Below are 18,044 nucleotides of genomic sequence, written 5' to 3' on the forward strand. Positions count from 1 at the left end.
TCACTGAAAGCCATCTGCCAGCAACACAGAAGACTGAAGAAGAGAAGGCTGCGTGGAGTCCTCATAGCAGCCTCCCAGTATCTGAACAGGTGCTACAGGGGTGCTGGGGAGGGACTCTTCATGACGGACAGTAGTGATAGGACAAGAGGTAACGGGTTCAAACTTAAACAGGGGAAGTTTAGACTGGATATAAGGAAGAAATTTTTTACCGTTAGGGTGGTGAGGCACTGGAATGGGTTGCCCAAGGAAGTTGTGAATGCTTCATCCCTGGCTGTGTTTAAGGCCAGGTTGGACAGAGCCTTGAGTGAAATGGCTTAGTGGGAGGTATCCCTGCCCATGCGAGGGGGGTTGGAACTAGGTGATCTTAAGGTCCTTTCCAACCCTAACTATTCTGATTCTATGGTTCTAGCAGAAAGCATACTGGCAAACCTGAACAACGCAGGTCACAGCAAATCTCTTTCTTTGAAAGGTAAACAACTGAAACAGCAATAAAATACACCTGTCATCAGGAACTTTTTGATTTCAATGAAGTTTCTGGACAGGTAAACTGGACAGGAATACTGAAGTTACCTATAGTACTTACTTACAAAATGCTACTGCCTGAAGTGTGTGTTAGCTAACATCAGTGACAAAACAGAACTCGTACTAAATTTAGGATACTAAAGTCCTCTTTAAACGTGCTCCAACATGGGGACTAATTAACATGGCATAAAGTGCAGATAAGAGTTGCTCTACTAAAATTCATTCAAACTCTGTCCAGAGACAAAACATCCAAGTCACAGCACTGCGCAACAAGTTCACACAGTCCAACATTACACCAAATGACAACTTATCAACAAAAAGCAGTATTTACAGAAGGAGATTTAACTACTTACTATGGAAAACCATTTATCTGCATTCTAAGAGTCTGTGATTCAGTATTAGTCTTTGCCTCTTTATGCTGCTTTACTTCATCACTGAAACCTACCTCTTATTCACGTCATTATATGCTCCCACAGTACTCAACACAGCGGGAGGCAGAATATGTATGTCATTTCTAAGGTCGGCCTACAGTAGCTAAAGAATTATTCTGCAGATCTGAATTCAGTCATCTTTGTTAAAAAACAGAACTTCAGAATCAAGAGATATTCAAAATAGGGTACCATAAACCATCTGAAAAACATTCAGAACATAATGCTCTGCAGAGCTTAGAAAACCAACTGAGTAGCTGTCGGTTTCATTAGTAAGACAAAAGAAGTGGAAAAACAGAATCCCAACCACACTGACTTTCCAAGATTTCAGACAACTGGTCCACTACTACAAAAAGTCTCGTTTTCAGTGTAATGGTACAAACAGGTTTAATATTTACAACTGACTGCAAGCTAACTTCCGGCTGAAGAGTGGGAAAGCTTAAATGTAACACTAGCGCAGAGACAGGACTAGCAGCAGACTAACAGCAGACACTGCACATCATCAGCTGCACAAACACTGCACACTTTTTAATAAAATTAAAGTACAATTTCTGATAGCCTGTACATTTTAAACTGTCATGTGGGTTTCAGGAACTGCTTCACACAAAGAAGTCTTTCAGCATGCATGCTGCTCTTCCCCTGAGAGAATATAATGCAGACTCATGCCTGGCAGACCTGTATGCAGTAACTTGCTTGAAATTATCTGAATAGTGTTTTCAACCAGCATTCTCAAACTCTCTCACTCCACAGTATTTATGTATGAGAAACACTCCAGTGTTTATCAGGTACGCACTCAGGGTCATAAATGGACACATGTAAAGCATTAAATAAAATTACATAATTCAAATAATCACATTGTTGTGAGCCCTGAAAACTGTCTGATCACATTCTAATTGTACAAGGAAAAGACTAACAGTTAACAAGTAACATAAAAGTAGAAAATCCCAAGTATAATTCTTCCTTCTATCACTGATTTCTCTACAGCTGTGGGTAAGAAATCTTACTTCCCATAACTGAAGCACAGGAGTCTATAAGGTATTACAAATTATATGGTTCATTTGTAAGACAGCTAGAAATAATCAGAGTTCAATATAAACTTTAAATAGTTTTATAAGAAACTGTTCATTACTGCCAAGAAATATGCCCAAAGTATCATCGAAACATTTGTCAGAAGTGAAAATTCCTACATACTACTTTCCTACTTACAACCCTGGCCTTTACTATACACATTATCATCTGTTACAACTCCAACATAAAAACAGAGAAATAGATGTCATGCATGTCGGGATGAGATTTAGTGCAATTTTTAAAGTATTCCAAGAACCTAGGGGTTGGTGGGTTTTTGGTTTTGTGGTTGGTTGTTTTTTTGTTTTGGTTTGGCTTTTTTGGTGGTTTTGGCTGTTTTTTTGTTTGTTTTTTTTAAAGCCTTTACAAAAACCTGTGACTTAAGATATCTCACAATACCAAGCAGACTTACAATATTTATAACATCCCCTTAATATCCCAGTTTTCAGCTAGGAGCTTTGAAGGAGTTCTTTATCCGTGAGGTAACCTATATAAATAGATTTGTACTCAAAGCTAGCCGTGTCTGATACTGTATCAAAACATTTTCTACTAAATTAAGCAATGATGCATCATCTTAACTTTTGCTCAAATGACCAAGGTACTCCACTACTGAAATTTAACTTATCAATGTTGCCTAAGATAGATGATGCAAATATCTAAGTTTGAAATATTCTATGTTCCTTACACATCATTCCATGTATCCTCAATTAAAAAGACAGGCGATGAGGAAGAGCTAACAAACCACCAAACACATCATCAATACACTGGCATCAAAACCACAGTGATGAATTGTGTTACCAGGAAGCAAGCCTACACAAAATCTGTGGTTTTACTCATACAAAACTGTTGAGGGCATGAAGAGAAGAAAAATTGACATGACTTCACCTTGCCAGACCTCCAGTTTGGACTGTCAGTCCATATGGTTTCCATATCAGTGTCAGTCATATGGTTTATGCTGTGAGCTGGATGTCCGCAAGTCCATGTATGCCCTGCCTGCTGCAGCCAAGCTCATGAGGCAGACAAGACGTTACACTGCACTACAGGCTATTAATGTCATCCCCAGACACTTTGGTTCAGACCTCTCTCTGCCACTCACTTGGCAGAAGCCAGGCTCCCAACACCAGCACCTGTAAAATGAGGGTACATCACTAGGACTCTTGCCTGGGTTTGGGATCAGAGATTTTGCAAACCTAACACAGGGCCACACCGTTTTAAGTATGAACAAAAGGACACGAAGCTATGAATGAAATAAAACTACTAGAGCTGAGCCTTCATCTCACTCTTTCCTTTTTACCTGGATTTTGCTTATGGATTTAGGATCTGCTGATAACATAAACAGATCAAGACTTACTGACATGCCCTTACAGCGAACTGTATGTCTCTGTGGGCAGAGACACATTTTTTTCTCTCTAAATCCAGTTCCAGGCAAAGTCACAAAATCCATACAATAGGCAAAAGCAATCCAAGCTCCCTTTTCATCCTGCTTTCTTAAGTTTATCTGACCCCAAAGTAGGATGGCTGAGCCAAAAGAATGAAATGTTAGTTTAGTGGCAAACATTCTTCCCAGGATAGCTGCTGAGTCACAAACATCTGCATGCTAAAAACTATATTAAGATCACCTTACCTACTACTAAGCAAATTTCAAACAGTAAATGCTTTGCCATCTGGTATGATGGACTGTTTCTGAATCTGTGATATAAAGGTCAAGAAACCCATATCCAATTACCAATCCTTTCACTCCTTTCAGAAGTAAGAAAGATTAGTGTTTTTAATGAACAGTCATATAACTGCTTCATGTAACAAACACATGAAATAATTATTGTTAAGGGATGTATCACATGCTGATTCCCCTAGGAAATAATAAAAAAATCAAAGCAAATACAGGAAACTTGTAAATAATCAAATCACTGGAAAAAAGACAACTTCATAAAGTACTATTTTCATTACAAATCATAAGCTGCACCTGCTTATACAAGCAATTGATAAAAGAAAGCAGGTCTAGCTTGCCACAAATCACATTACAAGTATGTATCGGGTAACAAAGAAATCCTGAACTATTATATCAATTTTAGCAACCACAGTTTAATTTATGACATTACTGCTTATTTCCACACACAGCCATAATTATAATTTGTAAATTCAAGGGTCCTTATGACAGACAGTTATGCAAGAGCTTCAGTGCTGAATACCCTGGTTTAGGCTTAGTCATGAAAGCCTAAACGACTCGAATTACTTATACTGCTTTCTTCATATACATATTCCCAAACGGCAAAACTTCTGAAAGACACCCTCCACTGATGATGTACATCAGCAGTCAATAATCACAGCCTGTGGCATCTCCCTTTTATCAGCCTAAAAGGGGCAAGCAGACGGCTTATCAACAGTAGTAATGACTACGCATACTTCCTGCACTAGTCTATACAACTTTCAAGAGATCAGGGACAACTTTAAAACATCTGAAATCTCCCACCCATTAGGTCTAGATATAATAAATAAGTGCTGACCATTGTAAGACGGAGAGATCTTTGAAGAAAATAAAAAAAAAAAAAAAAGGGAAAAAAAGTTATTCCAGCTACCATGTTTCCTGGTGCAGTAACTGGGTACTGGGTACAAACAGCTGTGTAAGCTGCACTCTTAATGACAGTTTCCCATCTTAATAACCACCAACCTAAAAAACATTCAGGAGAATTCAAAGTTGTTTTCAGAGTCACTAATGAAAACATGTAAGAAAAATTAAAACACCATTATGTTTTTGTATGCATGCATAAACTTTTTTCTTACACCAAATAGCTCATCATGTTTTGACACTGTACACATGAAGAAATGCTGTATGCTTCTCTTTCATCATTTTTCCTTTAGCAGCATTCTGACTAGTCTCCACCTTGAGACTGATGCCAACTCCTACTACCAGCACTCCAGTTAGTCCTGTTATCAGAACAACTGCACCTCTTGAAAGAGGAACATACCAAGAAGGAAACACTTCACAACCTGTGAACTGAAATATTCATGTTTTTATCTATTTTATGCTCTGGCATAATCTACATAGCTACCATTCTAGAACAGGGAGAATACAAGTGCATGCAACACACAAGTCAAGTTCTAAGCACCTCCGAGTCCCTACAATGAAAAACACACCGGATTTTTCAGAGGACATTATATGGTGTTCAATGTATGTACCTTGGCATCATTTTATTGTAAGTCCCAACCTGCTTCATGTAAGCTGACATCTGAACTCATGAATAATGTGCAGAACAGGGCTCTAATCTGCATACAAGTGGGCATATGCAGGCTGAGATACTGGACAGAACAGAAACTTTTGTCTTATTCTTGCCCAGAGCTGCACAGACACCCTTCACTATTGGCAGGACCAGAGGCAATGGGCACAAATTGAAACACAGGAGATCCTGTATGAATTTGCCTAGAGCTGCAGACACCCTTCACAACTGGTAGGACCAGAGGCAACGGACACAAATATACAGGAGATCCTGTATGAATGTCAGGAAAAACTACTTATTTATTTTTACTGAAAGGGTGACTGAGCACAGGTTGTCCAGGGATGTTGCAGTCTCCATCCTTAGAGATATTCAAAAGCCATCTGGGCATGGTCCTGGGCAACCAGTTCTAGGTGGCCCTGCTTGAGTAAGAGTGTGGACAGGATGACCTCCCACAGTCTCTGCCAACCTCAACCATCTGTGATTCTGTGAATTTCTTAATGACACAGAGAACCCTCATCCTGAAAACACTGCTGTCATGCCAAGATAAGGCTGGGAGTATTCAACTTTCACTTTCTCCAACTCACTTAGGGGCTAAACAAATCCAGATATTTTTAGCCATTTCACATTAAGAAGAAATAATAATTAAAAAAAAATATCTAAAATCCTAAAGATAAAAAAAATAACCTGCAATCTAGCACTCACCTAGAAAGCATCAACCATTCTGCCCTCAGGAAGTCCTAACCACGCTTTTAATATATACAAATCCTTAACTACTAGGGTTCATCAACCCTGTCCATTCTCCTCCCTGTTCCACAACACAAACCTCACCTTTTTTTGAAAAGACCATAACCACTCTGAGCCACGTCAGTGCCATGTGTTCTCTAAAGGCAGTGGGTGCTCAACATGATATATGCAAAGTCTTCTGGCTGCAGGGAGTGGCTAAAGACAGGCTCTCCTGTATACTAGTTGCAAACCTGAGATAAAATACAAGGTAAATGCTGTCCTGTTCTCTGGATTATATTCCTTATTTAAAGGATAAAAAAACCCCAAACCAAACCCCAAACCAAACAAACAAAAAAGACCCAAAACCCAAACATCCACCACGCCCCCCCCACCCAAAAAAAAAAAAAAAAAAACAAAAAACCAAAAAAACAAAACACAAACAAACCAACCAACCAACCCTTTAACTGGTTTGGAGATCTATAAATAAAAGGCTAAATTTAGATCATAATATTTTTTGTACAGGACAGAGCATAGAAAGGTTAACCTGGGGTGTCTGCCACAACAACAGTTACTGTCCGCCAGTTTACGCATCATGAAATATATATTTAGACTTTTAATGTATTTTAACAAAGAACATAATTTTCCTCACTAATTTATAACAACTATCATGTGTACATATAAATACACATTCAAAGAATTCCCTGTTAAAACTGAGTTTTACTAAAATGAAGAATTATTATAGGAACAACAGAATCTATAAAGAAGATAATTTATGATGGTCCTATCTCTAATAATTGAGATAATGTTCCAACAGATTTAATAGCTACATTTATTCTACCACAGCTAAATTGCAGATCTATTAATAACTCATTAAAAAAAATCTGACATGTAATTGTTTACACAATTATCTGGGGTTTATCTCAGTTGGCATAGCAGGATCCTTCTCATCTCACTTACTGGGAGGTATGCTGTGTTAATGAATCTGAATTCAGGCTGTTCTGAAGACAAACCTCAAATTTCATCCTATCATACAAATTCTGCTTTTCAGAAAATTTCTGCCACCTTCTTTCTATACAGTGACATGGGGCTTAGACAAGACGAACCAATTCCCATTATCTTACAAATGCTATTATCAATGCATGCTATCAGTGTCCAAAATAGGGTACTTTCTAAATAACACCGACATCTTATTCTAAATAAGACTGACATCCCTCCTTTGCCTCAGAAACTTTGAACAGAAAAGTTACTAGTGGTGTCACGTAGTTCCAAAATGTGCATACATCCTCTGTCTACCTCAACAGTAAGACTCACAAAATGGAGTCACTCATTGCATGTAGCTCACAAGAATAACCTTCTGAAATTGTGTTTGGTTTATTAGGTTTTCATTTTTTGGGCAGTTCTGTGGGGTTTTCCCTACCCCTTCACATTAACAGTGGATTACTGAGTTGGGGCTTTGGTCACTATGGGTCCGATCACTATAAACTCACTTTATTCACCAGGAAGATGCCATCACTGGACTTAATCCCCATTTCATTGATCTGAAAGTCATTAATGCCACTTTTAAGTAAAATTTTTTGCTTTTGTTAGTCACTGCTCACAAGGCTAAAGCCATGTAATAGTCTTGATCAAAGCCTGGCAATTTTCACTGACTTTGACGGAGACATCATCATCGCAGATTTTAAGTTTGGCTTATTGGAATAAATCCTCTGCACACAGATCCCTGCAGTCCAAGAATTCAGTACACCTCCTGAAAATCCCATTAGTCTCATGTTCCTCTTAAGCAGAAGAGGCAAGTAATCCACAGTTTATAAAGTTATCCAAGATCACAAGGTAAAAAACAGAAAGCTAAGAAGAGTGCCTCCAAAATCTGGGCTTTCTACTGTGCAGGCAAAAGAAAAAAAACCAAATTAATTCTATTTGGAGTATCCCAGTCTAAATATGAAAGATTTTGACACTGGTTTCTGTGTGGTATTTCAAGTCCAATTAAAAATGCATCCAATTTACAAAATTTAAAATCTACTGATTTTAGTAAAAACTTAAGAGCTTTACCTCTTAAGGAGATATAGCTTACTCCATTACATTCTCTCCTCATAACAGGATCTCCTATTGGTCTCTTTTAATAGACAGCCAGTTGAAAAAACTAACTCCTGAAGTCAGCTGGTTACAATCCCTTAAACACCAACTGCCTTTACATACTGTACAATTACCACATGACTTCCAAGCCAAATCCACAGCTGCACGCAGGAAATTCAGGCAGAAAAAGATGGAATTAAAAAAAAAAAAAAAAAAAAAGACCCCCTACCCCGCCCCCCCCCAGCATAATACTGCATGTGCAATAGCACACTGTGTATGCGGTTAGGCACAATAGCTACAGAGAGTCCTGAGATTAATACTCCCAGATCATAGCTACACTGCATGCTCACAATACTGTCTGGAATCAGCCCTCCTGGAAAGGAAGACAGAAGGCTATTGCCATAAAAAGAGCTGGGATTCTTAAATATCTGAAGCCAGGCTTAGGGCAAAATGACTGACGGGCAACAGCTGAGAGTATTTGCATTGATCCTGTAACATCCTGACATTCCAGGGAGGGTGATGGTGAAGTAAGCTTTCTGATGACATAAATAAACTCGAAATCTTGAAAAATTATTTTAAATATTTTAGAATTATTATTATCGGCTCAGTTCAGCTCATCCCACCCAAACCCCGTACTTCGTCCAAAAATACCCTCCCCACGCCCACTCGCACTTCCCAAAATGAAGTCTGAGCGAACCCTGGTGCCGTGCATCTGCTCTCTCCCGGCCTAGCCAGTGTTCTCTCTCTCTCCGACACATGAACCTCCCCTAAGAGGAGCCCTTATCAGCCCGCCTGGTCCCCACCTTCCCCAGTCACCGCCGCTCCTCTCCATCCCCGCCGCCCCTCGGCCCCCTCCACTCACGCCGACCGCCCCCACTCCCTTCCGTAGCCCCCTCCCCTACCGCCCCCACCAAACCCAGATACCTTCCCCCAACGCCCTTCCCCCCTCACGTTCCCCTCCTCCGCGGCCCGGCGCAAGGGCCTCCCCTTCGGCCGCTGTCGGCCACCCGCCTGCGGCCAGGTGCTGAAGCCGCCAGGCGGCCGCCCCCTGCGCTACCCGAACCGCGCCGAGCCTGCCGCCGCACCCTCCCCGAGCCAATACCTTGTAGAAGGCCCCGTTAGAGCCGCGCACTTCCACCGTCAGCTCCTCCATGTTCAGAGCGCAAAGGACGCCGGGACGTGCTTCTAGAAACTGTCACCACGGGGGGGAGCGCTGCCGGACTCCCCCTCCGCCCATTCCCCGTGGGGTTGGGGCCACTCCGGCACCGCCCCGCCCCGCCTTCCCCAGCGGCCAGCGGTGGGTCTGCCCACGCTGTGGGCAGGAAGGGGGGAGCTCACTGCAGGCGAAGCGAGGCGTTCCCTGCGGGTAGTGCTGCCGGCCGCCGCCGTCTCCCCCCGCCGGAGCCGGCGGGAGTGGGAGTTGCCGGCTGTCGCGCGCACTCCGCTGGTGGCCAGCTCGCTAGTTGAGAGGTGTAGCCCTCCGCGCGCACTGGAGGGCCAGGTGGTCCAGCAGTGTCGCTCGGACCTCGGGGGAGCCGCCAGTTTGTGCTAATGGAGGAAGTAGCGGCGCTGGCGCTGCACGCAGCAGCGCTGCAGGGAAAACGCAGTGTTTTGTTTGTTTTGTCTTTGTGATTGTTTTGTGGTTTTGTTTTTTTTTTTTAATGATTCAAAAGGCCGGGCCTTAGGAGACACTTTCCGTTCCCGAGCCGCCTCAGGCGGCCTGGCGCGTCGCCCGGTGCAATCAAGATGGTGCCCGTCATTCACCCGTGGACTCTGCTTTCACGTTGGCCTTATTCTGCTGCCTTTGTCCCTCCTGTGCTCCGGCCTACCTTGTGGGGCGGGAGCTACCCCTTTCCACGCTCGATCACGCACCAGCAGCTCCTTCTCACGGGCTCGGCGCCGTGGCGAATCGCTCATCTGGAGGCTGCCCTTTCTTCCTGCATGTACTGCTGCACAGAGGAAAAGACAAAACATGATAGAATGACTTTGCTATTCGATGACCCTCACAACACAACAGTTCCCGGTTTTGCTATGAGGTCAATGTTCACATAAGCTTAGTCATGCAGAGCTTGATGAAAAGGCTGTATCTTTGCCAAATTGCATATATATTTTTTTTTCAGTAGCGTCAAATATCAATAACAGTACTTTCAAATGCCCTTTCTACTGATCTTTCCTATTAGACGTCAGCCCCAAATGAAGAGGAGTACATCATGGTATTTTACCCATCGAATGTTCTAATTTTTAAGTTTTTCCATGTTAATCTCCCATTGCAGCTTTTTTGCTAGTGTTAGCCATGTCTGTCAGAGGGATTTTGGATAATCCACGCCTAAAAGTTTTGGGAAAGCTGGATACTGAGCAAATGTGTCACAGCTGAGGGAAAGATGGATTCAACATTGTCGGCCTTGCTTGCCTGCTGCTGGCTAACCTCACATGTGCCAGATGGCAAGCAGGCAACTCTTTGACCATTTATACACTGCTCATATTATCCAATGAGTAATCTGAGGGTGTCAGGGTGAGCTGGGAGGGTTCTTTTGGGGAAGAACTGCAGGCCATAGGTGGAGCTGAAGTTACAGGCTTTGTGGACAGTAGAGCCTTGTGCCATTGTGGTGAAGCATGAAGGGAAATGAGAAACAAATTAATTGGGGAAAAAACCCAATATGCTCTGCTTGTTCCAAAGAACACCATGCTTTTCCACTCAATAACTCATGTTTTTGTTTGGCTGTGAGGTGGCGTTTATAAAAAAAAGTGATTATGTGATCTACTGTTTTCCTATGCTGTGTGCATGAATATTCTCATTCTTGCATAGTATTTATTCCACAGGAATGTTGGAGGGTATAATTTATTGTATATATTGTTTAAACCTTTAGAAATTACCCACAATTTATTCTTTTAATGGTGCCTAGGCCATGCATAGGTAAGAGAGCCCTTGTTGCAGAATGGTAGATTCCCCCTTTCCTATTGGCTCAGAACTTTCCAAGATAAAATATGAAACCTGACAGTATGAAGCAGACAGTTGTGCTACAAAAAATCTATGCCAAAAAATTTCTATTGCCTCAAGATGGAATAGTCATAGGGTCATTTATTCGGCTTCCAAGACACAGACTCTCAATATCAACTGGTAAAAAGGGGTGTTCAGGTTTGTTGGGGTTTTTTTAAACAAACAAAAAAAACAAACCAAAACACAAAACCAAGCTGTGCACGAGTTGCTGTCCCCAGGGGTAAAACCAGAACACATTAACTTTTTGATAGACTTCAGAACTGTGTGAAGTGCCTGGGTGTCCACATCTGCAAAATGGGACACAGCTCTGGTCAGTAATGATAACGAGAACTGGCTTGAGCCAACGCAATCTGCATCTGAATTTGCCTGATAAAATTTGTTTTTCTGGAAGTGTGCACGTTAGTAGTTAAAAGGGCAGGGTTGTTTACAGATTAATATTGAGGCAGATTGCTATAGCTAGGAGAAAACAGGTGGAAGAGGGTTATTATTAGGTTGGGGCCATAATTGTAGCACACCAGTGAGACTGGTGAGGATGAACCTCTTTTATATTTCACTTAATGTAAAATTAGAAGTAACTACTAAATTTAAGTATTTACTGAAATAAGAAATGGGAGGTTCCTTTCTCTACTCAGCTGCAGGAACTCAGAAGTCTTCCTCTGATAGTAGCTAGTTACTACTTCTTTCACAAGACTGCGTAAGGTGGTTATTTTCTAGTTTTCATTTGGCAACACCCACAGTGAAACTGCCACCTACATTTCATAGAGCAGTTCTGGTCAGGGAGATGGTATGAGTAAGTCTAGTTGAACCACTGTCTGTCCTCTTGAAACTATTCAGCAACGCAGGAAGAGAGCAAGCTTCATCATGCCAGAAGGAAAGTAAGCAAGAAATAGTAGGATTCTCTCTCCTTGGGGTCCTTGGTTGGAATGAGCAGGAAAAGGGTTTGCTTATTCAAGTGGGCAAAAAGAATGGTAAAGGTTTAAACACTGGAGGATTAGGATTGTTGTCTTCAAATACAAGGCACACAGAAAGGATAATTACCAATGAGAGACTAAGGCTAGAAAAGACAGAAAACAGGGCTAGCAAAAAGATATATAATAGCAAGTATTAATATTTGCTATATAAAGATATGTAATTTGGTATATAAATATAATTTGCTATAAAAATATGCTATATAAATAATATAAAAATTGCATGCTATATAAATAAATATAATTTTCTATATAAAGATATAGCAAATATATGATAGCAAAAATACCTATACCAAATAGGTATAGGCTGACCATTGATAAATTTAGTCTTCAAATTAGAGGTTAAAATGGAAGGTCGAGGAAGCTTCAAGAACAGCCTTTCAAAATGAAATAATGATAGTTAATAAAGCCTGCATACTTTCAGGATGAAAAATAGTATTTATGATGGTGATACATCCTGAGCAATATAAACCATATTTTCAAGATAAGAGACTTTAAAAGTATTGATTCCAACAAATAAACAATCAACCTCCACCCCCATCCTTCCAGATGCCATTGTCTAAAATTCAGGAAGTATGTGGACAAACTGGAGAGGGTTCAGGAGAAAGCCACAAACACAGGGATTGAAAATGTAACAGTGAAGCAATATCATAGCAGAGTTTTAATATTTTGCAAGAATGATTTTTGGCCACAATTTGCAAGTAGCAATTTAACAGAAAAAATATAAATGCCTCTTTAGATTCCTATCACCTGCAGTTTTTCAATTAAGATTCGATATTCCTTGGTTCACACAAAAATGAATTCATGGAAATATTATCATCTGTGTAACTGTAGATCAGTATGGAGTTGTCCTACTGGGACCTTCTGACATCAGACTCTCTTAATATTCATCTTATCCACAAACACACAAATTTTAGCCATTTTCAGGGACTTGAGTAGGAGCGAGACAACTACAGAATCAACAACGTTACTCCTCAAAATAGCGATGAAGGATGAAGCTGTGCAAAAATTGATAGCCCTCTTAAACTGCTCATAGGCTGAGAGCTTTTTCTGCGGGGGGAGGGGGGAGAAAAAAAAAAAAAGAATGTCGTTTTAAACTAATCAGTCACCTGCCAATTAACTCATTATCTTTGCTGATAGCAAACCAAGGAGTATCACTGTGTTTTACTGAACATATTGCCCACCCTTCAGAAAAATAAAACCCCAGAAGCATACTTTCTTAGCACATTTGGTAAAAAATAATTAGTCAAAAATCAAGGTCAGTTAAATTAAAACTTGTGCATTTACTCACAAACGCAGACCATGATAACCTGGGTCTTGCATTCCATTCAGCAAAGGGAAATGCTGACACTTAGCAACTTGTGCCATAAAAAAAAATAAAATAATAATAAAAATTAATCTAGCTTCACCTTTAAGTGGGTGAAAATCTCTTCTGTTCATTTGCTCATTCTGAAATTTTGGCAGGAGGCTCATAGCTATGAGATGTCCATCCAGGCACTTCCAGCCTTAGCAGAAGCTTCAGCAACTGGCAGCACTTACACCCTCTGTAAATTACTGCACATCCTTAATCCTCAGTGCAGACAAGCAACACAGATGAATATTAGAATGATACTACTAGATAAGATCCTACTGGCCTCATGTCTTATCAAATGATGAAACTACATTACAATTCAGGAAAAGTCATGGATAATAGTTTTGAAAAAGTACATGCTTCTGAGTGTGGGGGGTTTACTCATTTATGTGTATGTTTTCTTTGCTCCACATGTTGTACTTGGGTAGCAGAAGGAAGTTTGTGAGACTTATAAAATCAGTTCAAATAGACTTGTGCAAGTAGAGCAAGGGATCTAATAGTTTGTAGCACAACACTGGTGTTAAGGCATATGGTCTCAATAGAGATTGTCCTCATGGGCTGCCACTGTATAAAGGGCCAATGGTTTATTGTTAAAATTGAAAGAAAACTCCAAATGAAAAACCTGTTTTGTTTTATTTTGTTCTTCACTGTAATTTTTGCACTACTTGAATACTGAGCTGAAGAAGAATCTCTACCAATTTTCAGCAGCCTTTTACAAATGCATTCCTGACCTTTACAAATGAATGAATATTTGTCTGGAGGTTAGGTGAACTGAGTGTGCCATACCCAGATACATCTGCATGCACTGTAAGCAGACACCACTTCTGAAAATAGGATCCACAAAAGGTGTTGCTAAGTGAGTGTATGTAAAAACATTTTTGTGCAGTGCAGCTTACAACCTTCTGTCTGGTATAGAAATCAGAGAAAGAAAAAATCACAAGTGTTCCTATTATTGTAAATTAACTTTTGTAGTTATTTACACGTTCCTTGAAAGGGAAAATATTTGGAGCTAGTTCATTTTTTTGTATTATGGCTGATAACACTCACATTTAGCTTTGTGTCCAGAACTTAAAAGGTTTCACAGTTAGGGGGTTAAAAACCTGCTATGTTTAGAAGGATAAAGTGTTAATAATCCACAATAGGTGTTTACTATTATATTCTACTTCCTGTTAATACAGACTAAAAAAGAAAGTCACTGAGCTAATTAAATTATGTAAGGAAGACATCAACAACCAATATTAAAACAAAATTGGGTTTGACTATAGTCTGTATTTATGCTGAAGTAATGATAGAATCATAGAATAGTTAGGGTTGGAAAGGACCTTCCATGGGTAGGGACACCTCACACTAAACCATGTCACCCAAGGCTCTGTCCAACCTGGCCTTGAACACCACCAGGGATGGAGCATTCACAACCTTCCTGGGCAACCCATTCCAGTGCCTCACCACCCTCACAGTAAAGAATTTCTTCCTTATATCCAATCTAAACTTCCCCTGTTTAAGTTTACCCCTTTACCCCGTTACCTCTTGTCTTTACAGTCCCTAATGAAGAGTCCCTCCCCAGCATCCTTGTAGGCCCCCTTCAGATACTGGAAGGCTGCTATGAGGTCTCCACGCAGCCTTCTCTTCTCCAGGCTGAACAGCCCCAACTTTCTCAGCCTGTCTCCATATGGGAGGTGCTCCACTCCCCTGATCATCCTCCTGGCCCTCCTCTGGACTTATTCCAACAGTTTCATGTCTTTTTTAGGACACCAGAACTGCACACAATACTCCAAGTGAGGTCTCACAAGAGCAGAGAAGAGGGGCAGGATCCTTCGACCTGCTGGTCACGCTCCTTTTGATGCAGCCCAGGATACAGTTGGCTTTTCTGGGCCGTGAGCGCACACTGCTGGCTCATGCTCAGTTTCTCATCGACCAACACCCCCAAGTCCTTCTCTGCAGGGCTGCTCTGAATCTCTTCTCTGCCCAACCTGTAGCTGTGTCTGGGATTGCTCCGACCCAGGTGTAGGACCTTGCACTTGGCATTGTTAAACTTCGTGAGGTTGGCATCAGCCCACCTCACAAGCGTGTCGAGGTCCCTCTGGATGGCATCCCTTCCCTCCGGCGTATCAACCGAACCACACAGCTTGGTGTCATCAACAAACTTGCTGAGGGCGCACTCAATCCCACTGTCCATGTCACTGACAAAGATGTTGAACAAGACCAGTCCCAACACCGATCCCTGAGGGACACCACTCATTACCGATCGCCAGCCGGACATTGAGCCATTGACCACAACTCTTTGTGTGTGGCCATCCAGCCAGTTCTTTATCCACCGAGTGGTCCACCTATCAAATTGATGTCTCTCCGATTTAGAGACAAGGATGTCGAGGATGGCGGGATGGTGTCAAACGCTTTGCACAAGTCCAGGTAGATGACGTCAACTGCTCTACCCCTGTCCATCAGTACAGTAGCCCCATCATAGAAGGCCATGAAATTGGTCAGATTGGTCAAATTAATGATGAGTAATATGATTCAGGTTTCATTTGTTCAAAGTCCACAAGATAATGTGCATGGTCAGGAAAAGAAGAATATACATCCAGGCAACAGACTACTGTGTGCAAACAATTTCACAATGAATAACAACAAATTATCCCTGTTTCTTCATGCTGGATGACCTGGCTTATGATTATTTGGCTGGTGTTCCTCTTTCTCAGTAGCAGCACAGGAAAGTAAGCAAAATAAAAGTTTGATGTCATTCTAAAAGCAAAGAGAAGCACTAGGCAATGCCTGCTGTAATGCAATGTTCATTCTGGCACAATGCAAAGAAACTGCAAAATCATTTCACTGAAATTTTAATGAACTAAACTGAGAACACTGCTGTTTAATGGACTTTATGCAATGGTCTGAAGCTCATCCAGTCACAACACAACTTCTCATGGGGTTGGGTTGGGTTCATAATTTTCATTATCACTCTGCATCTGCGTCTTTTGAATTCATATGGATGCAGCTGGCCAAAAATAACCTTGTGCTTGACTTAGTTCCAAGCCAGGAAGTGAAATGTGCTGAGCATCAGAGAGGAACCTGATAGTGTGAAGTCATGGTGAACTTATGGTGTGGAAAGGCCTGTCATAGTATTAGCTTTAGGCATCCAACCCTAGATTTTATCATCTCCAAGAGTTCAAACTCAAATACTGTCTTCTGAATACTTTTAATGGAAACTAGGAAAGGAGAGTATTTTTTTCTCTATTGCTGAACCAGTTTTCATACTTGTTTGATCCTCAGAGGAGCTAGACTACTTTTGTTTTGACTTGACACCTGAGTCAACTTTTAGTGTGTCATGTAAAGAGATATCTGGATTTCTAGTGCTGAACTGGACCAGAGTGGGGTTTCAGGTAATGTCGATTTCTGTGACACGAATTACTACCTATTTCTTGCAAACATTAAATGAACTCATTTAATCGTTGGATCTGAGTATTACTATGTAATTCTTAAAGTTGGAGCCTACTGTAAAAAGCATTGAAGTCCTGAGCATGATTGGTGAGAGAGAGTGGACAGTGGGCAGGCATGTTGCTGTCATAAATACATGATCTCAAGCATAGGAATTTAGTGCCACAAAACATCAACAAAGAAAGCACTTAAAGGTGCATCTGTAATAGAACAGGGGTGCACATCAATCCACATAAAGAAATGCAATATGGAAGAGCGAGGGGGTACTCACAGGTAAGAAGATGTTAGCAATGTGTCTGTGTGAAACTGTAAGTTAACAAACTGAAAAGCTTATTTCTGATGCTATATGATTACCTGATATAATCTAAAGCACAGAATAATTCATTTCAAGAAGAGATTGGTTGTCAGCTCAAGGTACTTCGCTGTCAAGAGTTTCAAAAGCAGGTCTACGTCTTGCCACACTTTACTTTTGGAAGGCCCAAGTAAAGCAAAGTACCTAGGCTGATATTTTATTTAGTATCTCAATGGAAGGGAATGACTTTAAATAGTTGGCTTAATCTGCACTCTCCAAGAAAGGACAGAGTTGAGAAGAAAGTTTTCTGCTAATTTGTTGGCAGAACAATAATGTAAAACATTCTGTATACACATATTTTCAGGTTCCTCTGAAAAGTCCCACCAATATATATATTTTATATATATATGGGGGTTTTGTGTATATGGCTCTTATACAAATATATAAAGAAACTGCAGATAAATACAGTGTCTCAATGCCCTAGGGTCAAAGATAAGCATTTCACAGATGACATACTAAGAATATTTGTATGTCAGTGTCAGGATCTCAACATCAGTTGTTCTCAAATGGATTGTATTCAACTTCATCAAAAAATCAGGGAACCTTTCCTATTACTTTAGTAATAGGCACTGTCTTTAAGAGATTAAATACTAAAATAAGGGATTAAACATGCGCATTCTGATGTTTGCAAGACAGCTAGTAATGACAACACATAAATATACACTATGTGAAGCCCTGCTTTACAGATACAACGAGGAAGTATGGAACAGATTGCATTTTAGTGAAATAGTTTATCAAGAAGTTAAAATATTAAAAAGTTTTCTGTGGTTTTTGTGGTTGCTCTTTCAACTGAGATGACCTTCCTCTGGTTCGTGTGTACCAGTTGTATCACAAATGCCGCTGAAGAGGATGGGGTAAAATCTGGACTCCTGCCTTTTTCTTTTTTCCATCTTTCTAAAAATACTGTTCCATTAATAGCA

At 40.8% G+C, this 18,044-nt stretch overlaps 1 protein-coding gene across 5 annotated transcripts in view; it reads right to left on the reverse strand.

The window, feature by feature from the left end:
- FXR1 (FMR1 autosomal homolog 1) overlaps nucleotides 1-13,922 on the reverse strand; it is a 43,269-nt gene extending 29,347 nt beyond the window's left edge. Inside the window, exons 1-2 of one of the 5 annotated variants that reach the window (XM_080622759.1) lie at nucleotides 13,402-13,922; nucleotides 9,129-9,975 (exon numbers count right to left, since the gene is read on the reverse strand). In XM_080622759.1, coding sequence (XP_080478885.1) covers nucleotides 9,129-9,179 — 51 coding nt within the window. In that variant the 5' untranslated portion in view covers nucleotides 9,180-9,975; nucleotides 13,402-13,922. Of the gene's footprint in view, nucleotides 1-2,900; nucleotides 3,110-9,128; nucleotides 10,509-13,401 lie in introns of those variants that run through there. The other 4 variants (XM_080622761.1, XM_080622758.1, XM_080622760.1 and 1 more) reach the window with 4 other exon arrangements.
- Nucleotides 13,923-18,044: the final 4,122 nt, after the last annotated feature.

The sequence above is a fragment of the Psittacula echo genome (assembly GCF_963264785.1).
Source record: "Psittacula echo genome assembly, chromosome: 7".
NCBI classification, from domain to species: Eukaryota; Metazoa; Chordata; class Aves; order Psittaciformes; family Psittacidae; genus Psittacula; species Psittacula echo.